Source organism: Notechis scutatus, chromosome 2 (assembly GCF_049901735.1).
Source record: "Notechis scutatus isolate UNSWTSFEM ecotype Mainland chromosome 2, rNotScu1.2, whole genome shotgun sequence".
Lineage (NCBI taxonomy): Eukaryota > Metazoa > Chordata > Lepidosauria > Squamata > Elapidae > Notechis > Notechis scutatus.
In genome coordinates, this window is record NC_142010.1 from 5,677,770 (window position 1) to 5,698,085 (window position 20,316).

Here is a 20,316-nt window from a genome sequence, read left to right on the forward strand (position 1 = left end):
AACAATAGGACAGGGAAGGTAGGTACTTTGGTGCGCTTTGCTTATCTATGGGGGGCGGGTGGGGGCTTGAGCTGGAAGGAGTTGAAACGATAAAGTAGCGGGCTGCTAGAGGGGATGTAGAGGAGAAGAACAGAGGAACTTCCTCTTCCGGCTCAGCCACGGGAGGATAGTGGCGTCGGCGGAGCCTCTTGTGCTGCTTGAAGGGCTCGAAGCGGCTCCTGGGAGGTGAGTGGAGGGCAGGTCGGAGGAGAAGCCGGGAGCAAGTCCGGCCCTTTGGGTTCCTCCACAGCGGGGAAGCAGGAAAGGAAGCAACGAGGGTGAAACATGTGGGGCTGGTGCTGTATATTCTTCCCCTCCCCGAATTTTATTCCTCTGGGTCTGTACGACTTAAAACTGCCTCCTGTGATTTTACCAATGGGAGATTTGGGGAATTTCATTGAAGAAATCTTTATATATCTTTCATGTTTCTTAACCACCCATCTCCCTCACCTTCACGTAACCCTCGATTCCTTTTATGACACGTTGATTCATTTTATTGACAAGTTTTCCTGGCAAGTGAGGAGTTTCATGAGCAAAAACGGATGGTTTAAATCTGCAGAGGCTTTGGGCACCATTTCACCTGTTAAGGAACCCACCTTTTCAAAATGAGATCAAAAAGTCTGAGCAAATCTACTACTGCACAGGGAAATACACATAGATTTTCTTTATCCATAAATTCATAGATGTGTATTTCTTTGTGCATATATGTGTATGGTACAATCTTCCGTGTTTTCAGGTAAATTTTATAATATCAATTTGCAATGCTAATAATGTTATGATTTACCTAAACCAAAAAGAGAATTTCATGATTGGATAGATGAATGGATATTTGTACTTGGATCTTGCTAGTTCTCTATATATGCCAAATGAATGGTAATTAATGTTAGAGGTTAAACCAGCATTTTTATATGTTTTGCTTTTTCATGTTTTTTTTTTCTGTTTTCACAGGTTGTGCACCCATTTTTTAAACCCATAATGAAACTAATTCATTAATATGAATCTTGTAGACAAAAGATGCCAAGAAGAGCACCCTGGATTCCAGAGGGGCTTGAATCAAAGCCCCACTAGTTAGAAATTAGAAATATTTTTTTAACCTCCTGAAGAATCCAAGATCATCAGTGTTGGGAAAAAAAAACCCAGTCTGTCTATTGTGGGGAAAAACAGATTGCCGATCACAGCTCATTATGCATGAGGGGATCCACACCGCAAAAAATACGCAAAAATGCTTAGAATGTGGCAAACGCTTTACTCAGAACAACTTCCTCATGGCAGCACCCACACTGGAGACAAATTCTACCAGTGCTCCCACTGTGACAAAAGGTTTCGCACACGCACAAACCTGGTCAGACATAAGAAAACTCACACTGGGGAGAAACCTTTTGATTGTCCTGATTGTGGGAAAAGTTTCACTCAGAATTCTGACCTGGTGATACACCAGAGGACACACACAGGAGAGAAACCATATGTGTGTCCAGAGTGTGGGAAAAGTTTCAATAATAATTCTAACCTTGCGAAACACCAGAGGACTCACACAGGAGAGAAACCATATGAGTGTCTATACTGTGGAAAAAGTTTCAGTCGGAATTCTTACCTGGTGATACACCAGAGGACTCACACTGGTGAGAAACCGTATGACTGTTCGGATTGTGAGAAAAGTTTCAATAATAATTCTAACCTTGTGAAACACCAGAGGAGTCACACAAGAGGGAAACCATATGAGTGTCCAGATTGTGGGAAAAGTTTTATTAATAATTCCAGCCTTGTGCAACACCAGAGGACTCACACAGGAGAGAAACCATATGAGTGTCCGGATTGTGGGAAATGTTTCAGTAAGAATTCCAATCTGATGATACACCAGAGGATTCATACAGGAGATAAACCATATGAGTGTCTGTTTTGTGGGAAAAAGTTCAGTCAGAATGCCAACCTGGTAATACACCAGAGGATTCATACAGGAGAGAAACCATATGAGTGTCTGTATTGTGGGAAAAGTTTCAGTCAGAATGCCAATCTTATGATGCACCAAAGGACTCACACAGGAGAGAAACCATTTGAGTGTCCAGATTGTGGGAAAAGTTTCCAGCAGAATTCCAAGCTGGTGATACACCAAAGGACACATACTGGTGAGAAACCATATGAATGTCTGGATTGTGGGAAAAGTTTCAAGGAAAATTCCACCCTACTTTTACACCAGAGAACTCACTCGAGAGAAAAACCATATGAGTGTCCAGATTGTGGAAAAGCTTTTAGTAGAAATTCCAACCTGCTCTTACATCAAAAGGCTCATACAGGAGATAAACCATATGGGTGTCCAGATTGTGGGAAAGGTTTCAATTGGAATTCAGATCTCGTGATACACCAGAGGATTCACACAGGAGAAAAACCGTATGAGTGCCTGGATTGTGGGAAAAGTTTCAGTCGGAATTCCCACCTGGTGGAACACCAGAGAACTCACACAGGCGAAAAACCATATGAATGTCCTGATTGTGGGAAAAGTTTCTATCGTAATTCTAACCTTGTGGTACACCAGAGAACTCACACTGGGAACAAACCATATCAGTGTCTGGATTGTGGTAAGACTTTCCACTGGAATTCCGCTCTAGTGATACACCAGAGAACTCACACAGGAGAAAAACCGTATGAGTGTCTGGAGTGTGGGAAAAGTTTCATTCGGAATTCCGATTTGGTGATGCACTGGAGGACTCACACTGGAGAGAAACCGTATGAGTGTCCAGATTGTGGGAAAGATTTTAGTGCTCAGTCTAGCCTCATAAACCATGTAAGGATACACACAGGGGAGAAACCATTTAAATGCCCAGATTGTGGACAGTGTTTCTCACAAAATTCCTCCTTTATCACACATAAGAAATTCCACATGAGACAAAATTTGACGTATGTAGAGGATTCTTAAATTTCATTTCTCATCTCTCATTGCAAGCTCAGCTGAGGAATTAACTGTTTTAATGTCTTGCCACATTCTTTTTAATCAAACATGTCTTACTTAATATTGAACATGAGGGAGGGGATCTGAGTTCGGAGCTCCAAGCTCTTTCTGAAGTTCCTTACCTCTTGTGCAAGTGGAGTCCATGCTTGCCTCCCACTTCTGCAGCCCGGTGGTCGGGGACCCTTGTCCTGGGATCAAAATTTCAACTCCTATTGTCAAAGATTAACTCTATTATGTACACCAAAGATTCAAGTTTAACCACAATAGAGGAATGGTTGGTGAAAATGATGGAATTATCAGAGACAACTATATTGATTTCCTCAATTGGAGAGAAGACATTCTCTACATTAATTACTGATTGGAAGTTAGAGATTAGAGATTTGTGTGAAACACAACAAAAAATGAAGTTATCATTTACAGTTGTGATTATAAAAAAAAGCAGGTAATAGAAAAGAGAGTTTTTGTAACCACAGAGTAACAAGTAGTTTTGTATTTCTAATTATAATTATTGTAAAGGAGATTGGAAGTAACTTCTCTCTATTTCTATCTTTTTTTTTACACTTTTAATTTCTTTTTTCTTGTATGTGGTGTTTTCATTCACGTTTGTTTTTAATCTGTTTAAAATTATGAATATAAATTATATTGAAAAATCCGGTATAAGAGTCAAGGACTGGATGGAAACCACAAGTTCCAGTCTTAGGTTAAACAGGAAGGTGGATTGCCAGGTGCTATGAAATCCCAATTGAAGATGTCAATTGGAGAAGCCGAAAATATGCCTATACAGATTGGTTGGCTGGCAGGGGGGGTTTAAAATGAGGAAAGAGCCTCTTTCTTGGCTCAGGATGCCAACCAGGAACTGCTTTATATGCCGTCTTCAGTTCTGAATAAAAAGAAAATCAAATTTATTCATTTTAATTTATTACATGTATATGCCTCCTATCTGATTATTACAATGTCATAAATAGTAGTATAAAATTATAAGGTTAAAAATATCAAAACACTGAGCACATATATTGGGGTTATTTTATTCCAGATTCCTCCATGCAGCAGAGCTCAGAGCCAGTAGTTGAAATGGACACTATCACCATCCATACATTATTAGATCTGCATTGAAAAAAGCAGTTTAGGGTGTCCCTCTATAAAGGTCAGCCTGGTGATTAGCGGTCCATGTGCTTTGGTGGGATATTCTATTTTTGCCTTTTGATTTCACTTGATGTACATTTCCACCCGATATTCCTTCCAGGACATACTAAGTTGCCATGCAGAGTCATTCCTCCCTCCCTCAATATGTGTCAGTGTCCTATTTCTGCATATTGCTTGCTCTCTTGTCTCATTCTTTTCAATATGGATGGTGTCATTTCATTAAGTTAAACATCAAGACTGCAGTCATGAATTTTCTGTTAGACGATAGAGATACATAAGCCCTACTCGGCACCACGAGTCTCTTGATCTCATCCTGTTGTTGAACATCTCCCCATATTTGTATGGTTAAAACACATCAATTCAGAATATACTTTGCATTCTATTTCCCAAAGGTGCTTTTTCAGGACGCAACTAGACTTTCTTGTTTGTTTTTTGAAGACGTTTCGCTTCTCATCCAAGAAGCTTCTTCAGTTCTGACAGGATAGAGGGGAATGGAAGGATTTATATTCCTTGCAGGCAGCTGGTCACTTGCATCCTTTTTTTATATATAGTATAAATAAAATTCCTTCCATTCCACACTATCCTGTCAGAGCTGAAGAAGTTTCTTGGATGAGAAGTGAAACAAGAAAGTCCAGTTTCCTCCTGAAAAAAGCACCTTTGGGACAACCATGACCTGGATGACTGAGAATCTCTACAGACTCTGCATTCTATCTGTTCCCCTTTGTGATTAAAAGAAAAGCTTTTTTCCCTGTAAGTCAAGAGGAAAGAGTAAAATTACAATTGGGGAAAGTAAAATCTGCTGATACAAGTATGGGTAAAGAGGCACAATAGGGATTTAACAAATTATTATTGTTAACTGATAAGGTACTTTGTTATCTGACCTTGACGCCCCCTTCCATTCCCACCCCCAGTGTAAAGCCTACTTTATTTTTATTTCTGTGTATCTTTCCTTTATTATTTCTCCTTTAGTTTAGCCCCTCTACAGTCAACCTCAAAAACTTACGTTTTAAAATTATTTATAAATGAAATTTCCATATCCCGCCCCCCCAAAAAAAGCAATGGTGGGTGATGTACAACAATCAGATTAAAAACCATAACCATATAAACGATATATGTAAAAATCTAAAAATCTATACTAGGCAATAAGTAATATAAAAACAATTATAAATAAAACAACCCCCCAGGCAATAAAATGCATGCAAATGGCCACCTCAGCAATTGAATCATTTGAGCATATCAGATTGCCTCAGAGCCCCAGGCCTGAGGACGTAGCCAGGCCTTGAGAGCCTCCCAAAAGATCAAAAGGGGTGGAATTAATCTCGTTTTAGGGGAAAGGATATTCCATAATGTGGGAGCCACAACAGAGAAGGCATGGCTCCTCAGACCCAAAGGCAGATCCCCAGCTGATGGTGCTTGCCGCATGTCTTCTTTGCCAGGTCTCATCAAATAGGTTGAAATAAGCAGGGAAAGGCTCAGTTCCATGCCAGGAAGGGCTTTCAAAGGCAAAACCAGCAAAACCTTGAATTGGACCCGCAAGCAAATTGGCAACCAAGGCAGCTCACGGAACAGAGGTGTGCCATGTGCTGCTTCAGAAACACACATAAGCAATCTAGCCATTGCATTCTCTACCATCTAATACTTTTGGATACCCTTCAATGGCAGCTCATGCAGAGCTTATTGAAGTCATGCAATATGCAGGTAACTAGGGCATGATTGATCCTATCAGTCTGCAGATCCAGCAACAGCCACAACTGTCTCTCAAGTGAATCAGTAATGAAAATTTTAGGATGTAGAGAGTTTTTTTTATCTCCAGTGACAGCCAAACCCTGCTAAAATGCAGGAATCTTTAGATCAGCTTCCAGCCTGCAAACTAGTGACCTCCAAGTGTTTTGCCCAAATAGCCTGGGAATTCTCAAGGCTGAAATCTTAGTACTCTGGGAATTGGGAAGGCTGCTCTAGTAAGCAGAGAACATTATAGTAATACAGAGAGGACGATAGTATCTCCTTATTTAAATGTCATTGGAAACCACGTGGGAGACACTTCCAAGTTTTGTCCCGTATTATTCTATTAATAAGATGAAGATGGCAGGCCGTTAATCATTTAGGGGCTCAACTTCATCAACTTTTACGAGCCACCAAGCTCCCAGCTAACCTTATGAAGCTAGAGGTCGGACGATCTAGCCATTGCTGGCTAGATGGCGCTCTATGGTTAGGCAACAAGCACGCCTGGAGAATCGCCAATACAGTAGCCAGCGCCTGTAGCCGAACTGAAAGGGAACTGAGACCACAGAGTCGTGTTTTGCTAGAGAGAACATGGAGAGGAGAAGCCCGGAGAAACGTCGTCTTCCGGCTTCCTAATGAGAGGGAGTCCTGTTGTCCTGTTTTTCCCCTGGTCGAAGCTGCAGTTGGAAGGTAATTTGAGGTCGGAGGAGAAGCCGGGAGCAAGTTTTTTGTTTGCTCTACGTTTTATCCAGCAGCAGGTAAACTTATTGCAATTCATTTTGGAGAGAAACCCCTGCAGTTGGTGTGGCAAGAGTTGGTAGATTCCAACGACTCTCTGCGTAACCAAATTCAGTTCCATTCAATTCAAACGTTTATTGTCAGTGCACAACATGTGTACAATGAGATTGACTGAGCCTCCCTTAGTGCAACACCCCTCCCCAAAATACAATACAAAACTCTTATTTTGACTGATGAAGCTTCCTGGATGGGAAGCGAAAGCATCTCAGATGAACAAACTTTGATCCAGTGGCCACGATGTAACCTTTTTTTAGATACTTTTCCTTGGATGGTTGCGTTTTTATTGGACGTACATACTTATATACCACTTAATAATGCTTTACATCCCTCTCTAGTGATTTACAGACTCATCCTATTGCTAAGTCCTCATTTTACTGACCTGAGAAGGATGGAAGGCTGAGTCAACCTTGAGCGAGTTAAAATTAGAATCGAACTCCTGGCAGTGGGCAGTGAGTTAGCCTGCAATACTGCATTCTAGCCACTTGCCACCACGAATGCTGAAATATGCAGTCTGCTATATATTCGTCCCACTCCCCACCCCACCCCAATTTTATTCTACTACCTGTAGTCCTGCATGCTTTAAGCTGCTGCAATTTTCTGTGGAGTGAGAGATTTAAAAAGTGTACTTCGCTTTATCGTTGGCTCCTTGTGAGTTTGATTTTTTTATCAGCGTGTTGTTTTCTTGGCAAGTGAGGAGTTTCATGGGCAAAATAGCACTTAGACTGATATTCCACTTCATAGTTTTTTTACAGCCCTTTCTGAGCAGTTTACAGAGTCAGCATCTTGCACCCCAATTTTCTGGGTCCTCATTTTACTGACCTTGGATGAATGGAAGGCTGAGCTGGTCAGAAAGAATTTCTGGCATTGAGCAGGAGTAGCCTGCAATACTTGGTTCCAACCACTGCTCCCCCTACGTCCTAAAACCAATGCTTTAAATCAGGGGTGTCCAACCTTGGCAACTTTAAGACTTGTGGACTTCAACTCCCAGAATTCCTCAGCCAGCTGGCTGAGGAATTCTGGGAGTTGAAGTCCACAAGTCTTAAAGTTGCCAAGGTTGGACACCCCTGCTTTAAATCAGAGGTCTCCAAACTTGGCAACTTTAAGACTTGTGAACTTCAATTCTGGGAGTTGAAGTTCACAAGTCTTAAAGTTGCCAAGTTTGGGGATCTTTGCTTTAAATCTTGCAGAGGCCTTGGGCACCATTTCCTTTGTTAATGGCCACATATTCTTTGTACCTATTTCTGAAACTTTTTGCAGACAGAAAATACTGATTTTCTACGTACATAATACATACATGGGGGCGTTTTTCTGTATTTCTTTGGGCATATATGGGTATCTGTATAATCCATTCTCAGTATTTCTTGGTATATATGATAATAATAATTTGAAATGCTCACCTTTTGAAATTCACCTGAGTCAGCAAGAGTGTTTCATGACTGTGGGGATAGTTGAACTTGGATCTTGCTATGTATCATAATGAATGTTAGCGGTTAATGTGCGAATCTAATTTTGGCACAGTTGTTTTTTCATTGTAATATATGATTTTTTTTCTTGTTTCCACATCTTGTGCAACCATTTTATAAATAGTAATTAAAATAATCCTTTCATGTGACCTTTACAGATGCCAAGAAGAACCTTCTGGACAGCAGAGAATCAGAAGCAGCACTAAGAAGGAAAAGCAACCCCTTTCCAGCCAGTAAACCACATCTTTTCTCTTTCCTCCAGAAAACCACAAAGCTTTTCAACTTCACTAGCAAGTGAGCAACAAGTGAGAGAAAAAAATAGGAAAAGAGTGTTGAGCTGGAAAAAAAAAATTCTATGTGGAACTCGAGGAAACCTTACATGAAAAGGTAAAGGGGAAAACATTTTCAAATCTACACAAAAAGGGAAAATATCTAGAAGTCTGTGGGGATGAATCAGCAATTCCAGGCAGTAATGCAGGCCTCAACCTGTGAGGAAAGAAACAGCTTGAATCAAAGCACCATCCAAGAAGGGATCATGAATATTTTTCACCTCCTCAACAACCCAGGCATATCAGTGGTGGAAAACCTCCACAGATGTGCCTATTGTGGGAAAAGTGTAGCTTGCAAATCAGAGCTGATTATGCATCAGAGGACCCACACTGGTGAAAAACCATACAAATGCTCTGAATGTAGCAAAGTCTTTCACTACAGATCCCAACTTCTTGAGCATAAAAGAACCCATACTGGAGAAAAGCCCTACCAATGCCCAGAGTGTGACAAAAAGTTTAGTAAGCATGCCACCCTGGTGATACACAAGAGGACACACACCGGAGAAAAACCATTTGAGTGTCCAGAGTGTGGGAAAAGTTTCAGTCAGAATTCCAACCTGGTGATACATCAGAGGACTCACACAGGAGAGAAACCATATGTGTGTCAGGATTGTGGGAAACATTTCCGTCAGAATTCCAACCTGGTGATACACCAAAGGACTCACACAGGAGAGAAACCGTATGTGTGTCAGGATTGTGAGAAAAGTTTCATTCGAACTTCTGACCTGGTGATACACCAGAAGATTCATACAGGAGAGAAATTGTATGTGTGCCCACATTGTGGGAAAAAATTCATTCGGAATTCTGACCTAGTAATACACCAGAAGACTCACACTGGAGAGAAACCATATAAGTGTCCAGATTGTGGGAAAAGCTTCAGTCAGCATTCTCACCTAGTGATACACCAGAGGACTCACACAGGACATAAACCATATGAGTGTCTGGATTGTGGAAAAACTTTCAGACGGAATTCTGACCTGGCGATACACGAGAGGATTCACACTGGGGAGAAACCGTATGAGTGTCTGGATTGTGGGAAAAATTTCACTCGAAATTCTGACTTGGTGATTCACCAGAGGACTCACACAGGAGAGAAACCATATGAGTGTGTGTATTGTGAGAAAAGTTTCAGTCAGAACTCTTACCTGGTAATACACCAGAGGATTCACACAGGAGAGAAACCATACGAATGTCCAGATTGTGACAAAAGTTTCAGTCGGAATTCCAATCTGATGATACATCGGAGAACTCACACCGGAGAGAAACCATATGATTGTCCAGAGTGTGGGAAAAGCTTCAATACTAGATCAAATCTCACCAGCCACATGAAGTATCACACAGGAGAGAAACCTTATGAGTGTCCAGACTGTAGAAAAAAATTTAGTTGGAAATCTGACTTGCTGATTCATCAGAGGATTCACACAGGGGACAAACCATATGAGTGCCCGGATTGTGGGAAAGGTTTCAATACTAGGTCTAGCCTTATAAATCATGTAGGTTTACATACAGGAGAGAAACCATTCAAATGTCCAGAGTGTGGACGATGCTTCACGCAAAATTCTTCCCTTGCTGCACATAAGAAAATCCACTTGGTGCAGAAGGTGATGGGTGTGAAGAAAAGCTGAATTTCATTTCTAATCTCCATTTTGAAATGCATCTGAGAAATTAGTTAAACTTGTATTAGGATTGTTGAAAGAAATATCCTTCTAGGTTCATTTCCAAGTGGGGAAGAAAGACACTGGAAACATGGTGACTGCTTTGAAAGATGGTTTAATGGTGGGCAGGATCACATGCTTTGGGTGAAGAAAGAAGGGAAAAAAGGGCTAAGATGCTGAAGGGAAAGGGTTTTATAACCTCTGTTGAGATTTGAATTTGTGCTTGTATTCTGATTGATTGTCAGACTCCCATGGGGCCATGCAGGGGCAATTCTGTAGGCTGTCCTGAGTCCCAGGCTTGGTTGAGCCTTGCTGGATGATGATGTAATGAAAGGGCTTTGGGCAATTCCTATTATAACTCTACTTGGAGTAGATCTTTGTTATGTAAAATAGACTGCCCTAGGCCAGAGTAGTAGCCCATTGGCAAAGGTGGGGTGGGGGCTGAGTTTCTGCTTCTGATGTGATGTGGTGCTAATTTCCTACAGACATGATGGAAGAGAGAAAAAAATGGGAAAATGTTAGTTTGATAAAAGTTAATCCATGTATCTGGCTGTATGAGGATTTATAGGTGTGTCAGGGAGTGACACAGCCAGTGCCCAAATGAAGTCATAGACATAGATGCTTACACAAACTTGTAGTTTTATATAAATAAATATATTTTACATCTATATTTACAGCAAACAAGATACTCAGGCAAGCAGGAACATCGTGAGTTAAATCACAGAGCACACAGAAGAAGAAAAGGGGAGGAAACTCCGCCTTTACACCCACAACCAACCAATCACAGCACAGATTGCCTCAAACAGGAGCCAGCACTCTAACCAATCAATTATAACTGTGTGTTCTGGCTCACTGTACAGCCCCACTGTTCCAGCTGTTACATCATCTTAACAAGATATTTAGCAGAAATTAGGCAATTGCTGCAAAAATGGCTTGAAGGGTGATTTTTGCTCTTTGATCAGAAAGGTTTATAGAACTGTAGCTTGCAAAGTTTCAGCCTTCTTCAAACCTGGATGTCCACAAAATCCCAAGCTCCATAAATCTAGCAGAAAATACCTGGGACACAGGAGGTGGACAGAGGAGTTATGTTTGCTGCTTTTGAGTTATTTCTACATATAATAAAGGCAGAATAAAAAATATGCGTGCATCTATATCTATTTAATTAGGAAAGGTACATGGCAGCTCAACTCACGGTGACTCTAGGTGCTTACAGCAATAAAACCTTTCTACAGAATATATTGCAAAAATGCAGAACCTCGAAATAGAGGCCACAGTTGATGGCATTTTGACGGTCAGGGAATTTCCAGAAAGGTGATTCTTGCTTTTGTTCAAATTAGAAGTTAACTAGGCTTCCTGGCCATACTGACAAGGTTGACGCCCGGTGCCATTCTTGCTTGAAATTAATAATTTTTCTCCTTCCAAGGCATTAAATTGGAGGAGTTAACTGTGGGATGAGCAGCATATAAATTTGATAAAGAAATGCAATTTGCCTCAAGCAACTTGCAGATGGGCAGCTTTTGATTCATCTCTTTTGCCTTTGATTTATTTAAATCATTTACATAGCCACCTATGTTATAAAAAAACTACGGCTAGCTCCCTGTAAAAAAATTAACAAAAACTATCCTATTAAAACAAAACATATAAAAATCCTGTTGCCAAATCCAGCTTCTGATGTGCAGTTGCCACTTCCTATCCCAGTGCTTGGGGGGGAAAGTTAGGTTTTTGATGAGGTTTACAGAACACTAAAGGACTGTCCAACCAGGGAGAAAAGGGTTTGTAGAGAGGGGCTGCAATGGAAAAGGCAGCCTTCTCAGCTCCCATCAGATGACAATATTTAGGAGAAGGGACTAGAAGTACACCTACCATATCTGACCTGTTAGGACGTTGAGATGGAAAAGTAAGGTAGGTAGGTAGGTAGACAGACAGATAGAGATAGATATGGATAGATTAGATAGATATAGATGGATAGATTAGATAGATATGGATAGATTGGATAGATATAGATGGATAGATTAGATAGATATAGATATGGATAGATTAGATAGATATAGATATGGATAGATTAGATAGATATAGATATGGATAGATTAGATAGATATGGATAGATTAGATATAGATGGATAGATTAGATATGGATAGATTAGATATAGATATGGATAGATTAGATATAGATATGGATAGATTAGATAGATATAGATGGATAGATTAGCTATAGATATGGATAGATTAGATAGATATGGATAGATTAGATATAGATATGGATAGATTAGATATAGATATGGATAGATAGATATAGATGGATAGATTAAATATAGATATGGATAGATTAGATAGATATAGATGTGGATAGATTAGATATAGATATGGATAGATTAGATAGATATAGATATGGATAGATTAGATATAGATGGATAGATTAGATAGATATAGATATGGATAGATTAGATAGATATAGATATGGATAGATAGATATAGATATGGATAGATTAGATAGATATAGATATGGATGGATGGATAGATAGATAGATAGATAGATAGATAGATAGATAGATAGATAGATAGATAGAGGTGGGGGGAAGAGAGTTTTAAATGTGATGAGCAGCACTTTGAATTGTTCCTGGGGAAAAAACTGAAATCCAGTGCAGCTTGCACAACAAAAAATGTTACATGGGCAACCTAGGGGCCCACGTTACTGTGTGTGTTGCTGTGTTCTGGACCAGCTGAAGTTTCTGAGTGGTCTAGGCAGCCCCATGGAGAGTCCATTGCAATGATCCAAACTGGGAGGCGAAGCAACCAAGGCATGAGTGACCCTCTGTGCAAGGCCTCCCGCTCCAAGAAAGGGGACAAATGGTGCACCAGATGAATCTTTGCAAAGCCCCCCCCTTTCCCAAACAGGAGTCAGGAGCCCAGGAGGGTCCCCAGGTTGTGCGCCAGGGAAGTACCATTCTGTCCAAAGATGAAATGTCATCTACTCTGGGGGTGGAGGGGGAAGGAAGGCAAAAACACATGAACATTTTGCCAGGGTTGAAATGAAGCTGCAGCCCTCAGACACTTGGGGAAACATTACCAGAGCATCAGCTCTGTCTGGGTGAAGGTGCATAACGGGGCATCACAGGATGCATGGGCTCCCCTGGGAGTTTCATGTAGATGTTAAAAAGGGGGCAGCGAAAGGCTTGGGCCAGAGGGCACCCCATATTGAAGGGACCTAGGACTCAGCCACTCCTCTCCTACCCATACCAACCGGGAACCGGCCATGGAGGTAGAAGATCCACCATAACCCTTGATTGGGGTTATAAAAAAGTGATACTAAATGACTACGTTGCTTAGCGAGGGCATTCCTGTCAGTTCCAGTTGCCATCGCAACTCCAGGATCACTTGGGTCATTAAGTGAGGACTTCATTTGTCTGTAATGTGGGAAGAGATAGGCGTCCCAGGCAAGCGGACCAGCAGACGAGAGCTGTGGGTGAGAGCTACAGATGGGTGGGCTCCAGGCTTCCTCCTTTCTGGGCTGGGAGAGGAAATATCCCCCCAGCGGACTTTCTGCCCAGGATTCCCACTCACTGTCTCCTGAGTTCCCAGCCTGGAGCATTAACCCCTACACCAAAATAGCTCTCGCATAAGATCTATTGCAATTCCCTATTCTATACTTTCCTTATTCTATACTTTCAAAAGGCTTGTATCACTATATCTCCTTCTATTCCTAACTTCTGCATTTCTCTAATCCTAATTTCCATATGTCCTAGTGTTGGTCTCTCCCTCCATTCCATTCTATTCCATTCCATTCCATCCATCCATCTAATCTCCATTCCATCCATTTCCTATAAAGTTCAGTGTGCCTTTTATTTTTTTTATTTTTTATTTTTATTTATTTGATTTGCCAATTGTTTACAAGATAATAAGTATAAGTGTATACATAGTTGTGAATACATGAAATGGGTACATATAAGAAAAATAAAAGAATAAGAGAAACAATAGGACAGGGACGGTAGGCACGTTGGTGCGCCCCCTACAGACCTCTTAGGAAAGGGGTGAGGTCAATAGTAGACAGTCTAAGGTTAAAGTTTTTGGGGTTTGGGGAAGAAACTACAGTCAGGTAGAGTATTCCAGACATTGACCACTCTATTGCTGAAGTCGTATTTCCTACAATCAAGTTTGGTGCGGTTTACTTTGAGTTTATATCTATTGTGTGCTCTTGTGTTGTTATGGTTGAAGCTGAAGTATTCACTGACAGGTAGGACATTGCAATGTATGATTTTATATACCATGCTTAAGTCAGACCGAAGACGGCGTAATTCAAGGTTTTCTAGTTCTAGAATTTCAAGTCTGGTGGCATAAGGTATTCTACAACGAGTAGAGGAGTGGAGAACTCTTCTTGTGAAATATTTCTGGACTTTCTCAATTGTGCTAATATCAGATACGTAATGTGGGTTCCAGACTGATGAACTGTATTCGAGTATTGGTCTAGCAAATGTTTTGTATGCTCTGGTTAGTAGTGTGATATTACCAGAGAAAAAGCTACGTAGGATTAGGTTTACAACTCTTAATGCCTTTTTGGCTATGTAGTTGCAGTGGGCTCTAGCACTTAGATCATTAGAGGTGAGTATTTTATCTTTCCTCTCTATCTGCCACATCAATAGCAAAGAGAACATCTCCCTGTTCCTCTGCACAGATCTGAGCAATGTGGAAGGGAAACATTGGCCTGGATTTCTCTGAGGAATGGACTTCAGGATCCATTTTTAAGAAGGGTTTTCTTCTGGTTAGTTGAGGAGATACAGTTCTCACACAGGAATGCGTATAACAATTACTTGATAGAAAGAAGGAGGGAAGGCGTATTGTATGAGGTATTCCCCCCCCAATTTTTATTGCTTATTTTCTATTGTTTTTGTGTGTTTTGAATATTAGATTAAATTTCTAATTAGAAAAATGAGTGTGGAATGTGTTTGGAAGTAATGTGGGTGGGCGCTTCAAGGTTTTGTCCTGTATTTCGTTTTTTTTTTAATTAATGGGATGAGGTTGGCAATCGTTTAGGTCAGTGTCTCCTTTCCTATTTGCATATCATTTCCCCCCAAGGGTGCTTTCCGAAGTTTAGTTCCCTCTTCTTCCAAACGACGCTTGCAGCTCAGCTCCAGGGGCCCATGAGTGCCCTCTTGGGGGGACGTGAAAGAGAAAAAGTGTGGGATTGACGGCCATGGACAAAAGCTATGGACGAGCTCGGTGCAAGTCGAATAGGACTTGGTGGCACAGAAGGAAGGAAGCAAGGATTCAATGAAAGGAGGAGCGTGATTTTTCGGTCTTGTGTCACTAGATGGCGCTGTATCAATAAGCGACACTCGAGCGTAGAAAGCCGTGAATACAGTACAGCGGCGGCCGAGCTCTTCTAGGGAAGGGGAAGGAAGGCTGAGATTGAAACGGGTTGGAACGATAGGGTTGCTAGAGAGGATATAGAGGAGAAGAGGAAAAGGACAGAGTAACTTCCTCTTCCGGCTGATAATGGCGTCGGCTGAGCTTCTTGTGCTGTTTGGAGGACCGAAGCGTCTCCTGGGAGGTGAGTGGAGGGCAGGTCGGAGGAGAAGCCGGGAGCAAGTCGGGCCCTTTGGGTTCCTCCACGGCGGGGAAGCGGGAGATGGAGCAGCGAGGCTGAAACGTGTTGGCTGGTGCTGCATATTCTTTCCCTCTCCGAATTTTATTTCTGTGGGGTTGCAGGATTTAAAACTGCCGCCTGTGATTTTACCAATGGGAGATTTGGGAGATTTATAAAATATATATATATATTGATTTCTGTTTCATATTCGTTAACCTGACATCTCCCTCAGTCTTCACATAACACTTGATTCCTTCTGATTTTATTGACCCGTTTTCTTGACCTGTCAAATGAGGAGTTTCATGGGCAAAACAGATGCTTTAACTCTTGCATTGGATTTGGGCATCGTTTCATCTGTTAGTGGCCCCGCCTTTCTAAAATTAGATCAAAGAATTTGAGCACTTCTGGGACATTTTGCAGACTGAAACAAACATAGAGATTTTTTACATACACTAATTCATAGATGTATATTTATGTGTTCATATATGTGTAAACTGTATAATCTTCAGTATTTTCAAGAATATTTTATAATAACAATTTTCAATGCTAATAATTCATAATTTACACAATGCAAGAAGAAAATGATTGAGCGTAGATTCAAACTTAGATGTTTTTATGTGTCAAATGAACCATAATTATTACAGGTTAAACTACCATTTTGATGGTACATGGTAATACACGTGGGGCTTTTTTTGCTGTTTCCTCATGTACTGCAGCCATTTTTTAAAGAATATTGAAACTAACTCATTAATATGAATCTTACAGACAAAGAAGATGCTAAGAAGAGGACTGTGAATAACAGAGAATGAGAAGCAGTGTTAAAACAAAAAATCAAAATCTTTTCCACTTCCTCCAGAAAGTGTTAGAACGCTTCTCTTTCCTCAAAAGGTGAGAAACAAGGGAAAGAATAAAGTTTTGAGCTGGAAACAATAGAGTATGTGGAACTCAAGGAAAGATTAATTAAAAAGTCAAAGGGGATAATTTCCAAATTTGGAAAAAGTGAAAACAATTGGAAGTCAGTGGGAAGGGAAAGTTCCCTTGGATAGCCAAAATGGGAAGTCATTAATGAAATAATTTGAGGAAGGAAAGAATGGCTTATATCAGAATATCTGCAGATAAGAGATCAGAACTATTTTTCGCCTCCTCAAGTATCCAAGAATATCAGTGTTAGAAAAACACAGAGGGCCTATTGTGGAAAAAAACAACAGATTGCAGATCACAGCTAATTATGCAACAGAGGGTCCGCACCAATGAAAATCCACACAAATGCTCATAGTGTGGCAAAAGTTTTACTGAGAACAGCTCCCTCATGGAAACACTCACACCGGAGAGAAGATCTACCAGTCCTCCCAATGTAGCAAAAGCTTTAGCATGCCACCCCATTTTTGTGAGACACAAGAGAACTCACACTGGGGAGAAACCCTTTGAATGTCCCGATTGTGGAAAAAGTTTCACTCGAAATTCCCACCTGGTGATACACCAGAAGACTCACACTGGAGAGAAACCATATGAGTGTCCTGATTGTGGGAAAACTTATACTTGGAAGTCTGATCTGATGAAACATCAGAGGATTCACACAGGAGAGAAACCATATAAATGTCTGGATTGTGAGAAATGTTTCAAGCAGAATATCAAACTGGTGATACATCAGAGAACTCACACAAGAGAGAAACAGTATGAGTGCCCAGATTACAGTAAGAGTTTCAAGCAGAATGCCAACCTGCTAATATATCAGTGGACTCACATGGAAGAGAAACCGTATCAGTGTCCAGATTGTGGAAAAGGTTTCAGTTGGAATTCCGACCTGGTGATACATCAGAGGATTCACACAGGAGAAAAACCATATGAGTGTCAGGATTGTGGGAAAAGTTTCAGTAGAAATTCCCACCTGGTGGAACACCAGAGAATTCACACAGGCGAGAAACCATATAAGTGTCCTGACTGTGGGAAAGGTTTCTCTTGGAATTCTAACCTGGTGGTACACCAGAGAACTCACACAGGTAAGAAACCATATCAATGTCTGGATTGTGGTAAAAGTTTCAATTGGAATTCCGCCCTGGTGATACACCAGAGGACTCACACAGGAGAAAAACCATATGAGTGTCTGGAGTGTGGGAAAAGTTTCATTCGGAATTCCGATTTAGTTATACACCAGATGACTCACTCGGGAGAGAAACCATATGAGTGTCCAGATTGTGGGAAGAGTTTTAGTAAAAATTTCAATCTGGTGGTACACCAGAGCACTCACACAGGAGATAAACCATATGAGTGTCCGGAGTGTGGGAAGTGTTTCAGTCAGAATTCCAACCTGGTGATACACCAGAGAACTCACACGGGAGAGAAACCCTATGAGTGTCCAGATTGTGGGAAGAGTTTCAAGCAGAATGCCAACCTTCTGATGCATCAGAAAACTCACACGGGAGAGAAACCATATGAATGTCCTGAATGTGGAAAAAGTTTCAGTAGGAATTTCAATCTGGTGATCCACCAGAGAATTCATACCGGAGAGAAACCATATATTTGTCCTGATTGCGGGAAAGGTTTCTGTCGGAATTATCACCTGGTGGTACACCAGAGAACTCATACAGGCAACAAACCATATCAGTGTCTGGATTGTGGTAAAAGTTTCCATTGGAATTCTGCCCTGGTGATACACCAGAGGACTCACACAGGAGAAAAACCATATGAGTGTCTGGAGTGTGGGAAAAAATTTGTTCAGAATTCCAAACTGGTGATACATGAGAGAACTCACACAGGAGAGAGACCGTATGAATGTCCAGATTGTGGGAAAGATTTCAATAGTAGGTCTAGCCTTATAAATCATGTAAGATTACACATAGGGGAGAAACCATTTTAACGCTTAGATTGCTGTGTTTCACACAAAATTCCTCTTTTATCGTACAGAAGATATTCCATGAAGTGTTATTCAGTGTCGTTAGTGGAATCTTGAATATCATTTCTAATCTCTCATTGCAAGCTCAGCTGAGAAACTAGCTACTTTAATTTCTCAGCGATTCTTTTTATCAAATGTCTTTATTATTAAACATGAAGGAGGAGATCTGTGTTGGGAAGTCCAAGCCCTTTGAGCTTCCTTTCTCTGGCCCAGTGCAGTTGTTCCCTTCCACACAGGGAAGACAGGTGAAATCCTATGGTTGGCTGGCGAAAGAAATCTGCCCAGCAACGAAATTCCCTTTTGCACATAGAGGGGAACCACCTGCCGTCTTTTGGCAGGCAGCTATTTCACTCTGTTTGCTTGATCACCTACATTGTCTATTAGTGATTGTGACTTGGGAGGGGGCAGGATTCCGTTTCTGGGAGAGGCAATCATATGAGTATCATGTTTTAGGACCAATATTTCTGCCCCCATTGTTGTCATAAGTCGACGATCACCTGTATTCTATGCACTAAAGTGGAAAGTCTCAACTTTAACCGTAATGGAGGAATGGTGGTTGAAGAGGATGGAACTTGTTTGAGATGAATCATTGACTTCCTCAATCAGAGAAAAGACATTTTCTACACTCCTTGCTAATGGAAAGCCCTTTAGAGGCTTGGTGTGGAAAAAAATAAAGTTATGACTTACAGTTTTGATTATTAAAAAGCAGGTAATTGTTAAAAAAAAAAGTAATTTTTTAACCATAGAGTCAGATATAGTTTTGTATTTCTAATTATGTTCAGTGTAGTAAAGGAAATTGGAAATAGGTTTACCTTATTAGTTCTTGTTAATATTCTGTTTAAAATAATAATTAAGGCAAATGTTTCCTCTGGCCAGTTGTATCCAGCTCTAGGAAGTGGTGCTTATCTCTGTTTCTTACCTGAGAGCACCAGTATTTATCTGAAGACACTTGCTTGGTCATGTTTGTTGAATCAAGGACCCTGAATGAAAAGCCACAAGTTCCAGCTCTGTGTTAGGTTAGGCAGGAGGGTGGCTGGCAGAAGCTCCTGGATGTTAATTTAAAATGCCAACTGAGAGGCAGGAAGTACCGTGTTTCTCATATAATAAGGCCGGGTCTTTTTTTTTTTTTTTTTTTGAGCCCCGAAAAAATGGCTAGGCCGTCTTTTCGGGGGGGTGACTTAATTCCCCCCCCTTGCATCTTCAGGCAGGCGGGCGGCGACGGCTTGGATGTTGACCTCGGCGTTGGTGAGGCACTTCGTATCGGGGTCAACGCAGGCAGCACCATATCCGGGTGTGCAACAAAAGTACTTCCTAACGACAAGCCCCCCCGCCATTTCCCCCCCATTTCGCATGTTTTAATATAGGCCTTAATTTGGGGGGGAGGGGCTTAATTTCATTTCATGCCTATAAAACATGCTGAGACTTCCTATTGGGGGAGGCCGTATTGTTGGAGAAACGGTATTTATGTGCAGGTAGGTGGGTTGGTTGGGGTATTTAAAATGAGAAAAGACCCTCTTGGCCCAATAAGTACTTTGTATGCCATCCTGAGTTTCTGAATAAAAAGGAAATAAAAATATTTGTTTTATTAAATTTACATGCTTCCTATCTCACTATCAAAGGAGGCATGGTGATCAGCAGTTAAATATGCTGAGGAAGAACATGGACAGCCTGGGTTAGAAATCCGAATGTCACACAAGCAGGTTGGGCTATTGTTACTTTCTGCAACACCTGCTGACCTAGCAGTTTGAA

At 41.0% G+C, this 20,316-nt stretch overlaps 4 protein-coding genes across 6 annotated transcripts in view; all 4 read left to right on the forward strand.

Annotated features, from left to right (window-relative positions):
* The first annotated feature begins 149 nt into the window (after window positions 1–149).
* Window positions 150–11,232, forward strand: LOC113429493 (uncharacterized). Its single transcript, XM_087953357.1, has 3 exons — window positions 150–225; window positions 988–2,844; window positions 8,698–11,232. The coding sequence occupies exons 2-3, from the start codon at window positions 1,262–1,264 to the stop codon at window positions 10,061–10,063; spliced, it is 2,949 nt and encodes a 982-aa protein (XP_087809483.1). The 5' UTR covers window positions 150–225; window positions 988–1,261; the 3' UTR covers window positions 10,064–11,232.
* Window positions 204–20,316, forward strand: part of LOC113427119 (uncharacterized) — a 45,578-nt gene continuing 25,465 nt past the window's right edge. Inside the window, exon 1 of the mRNA XM_087953214.1 lies at window positions 204–225. The gene's annotated coding sequence lies outside the window, so the exon portion shown is untranslated. The remainder of the gene's footprint in view (window positions 226–20,316) is intronic.
* Window positions 234–20,241, forward strand: LOC113429379 (uncharacterized). Of its 2 annotated transcripts, none has more exons than XM_087953154.1 (2): window positions 234–326; window positions 16,440–20,241. In XM_087953154.1, the coding sequence occupies exon 2, from the start codon at window positions 16,984–16,986 to the stop codon at window positions 18,529–18,531; it is 1,548 nt and encodes a 515-aa protein (XP_087809280.1). In that variant the 5' UTR covers window positions 234–326; window positions 16,440–16,983; the 3' UTR covers window positions 18,532–20,241. The 2 variants fall into 2 exon arrangements, with proteins under 2 accessions (XP_087809280.1, XP_026547677.2); XM_026691892.2 differs by lacking the exon at window positions 234–326 and adding an exon at window positions 15,505–15,638.
* Window positions 15,576–20,316, forward strand: part of LOC113427116 (uncharacterized) — a 76,524-nt gene continuing 71,783 nt past the window's right edge. For both annotated transcript variants that reach the window (XM_087953023.1, XM_087953022.1), the window contains exon 1: window positions 15,576–15,638. The gene's annotated coding sequence lies outside the window, so the exon portion shown is untranslated. The remainder of the gene's footprint in view (window positions 15,639–20,316) is intronic.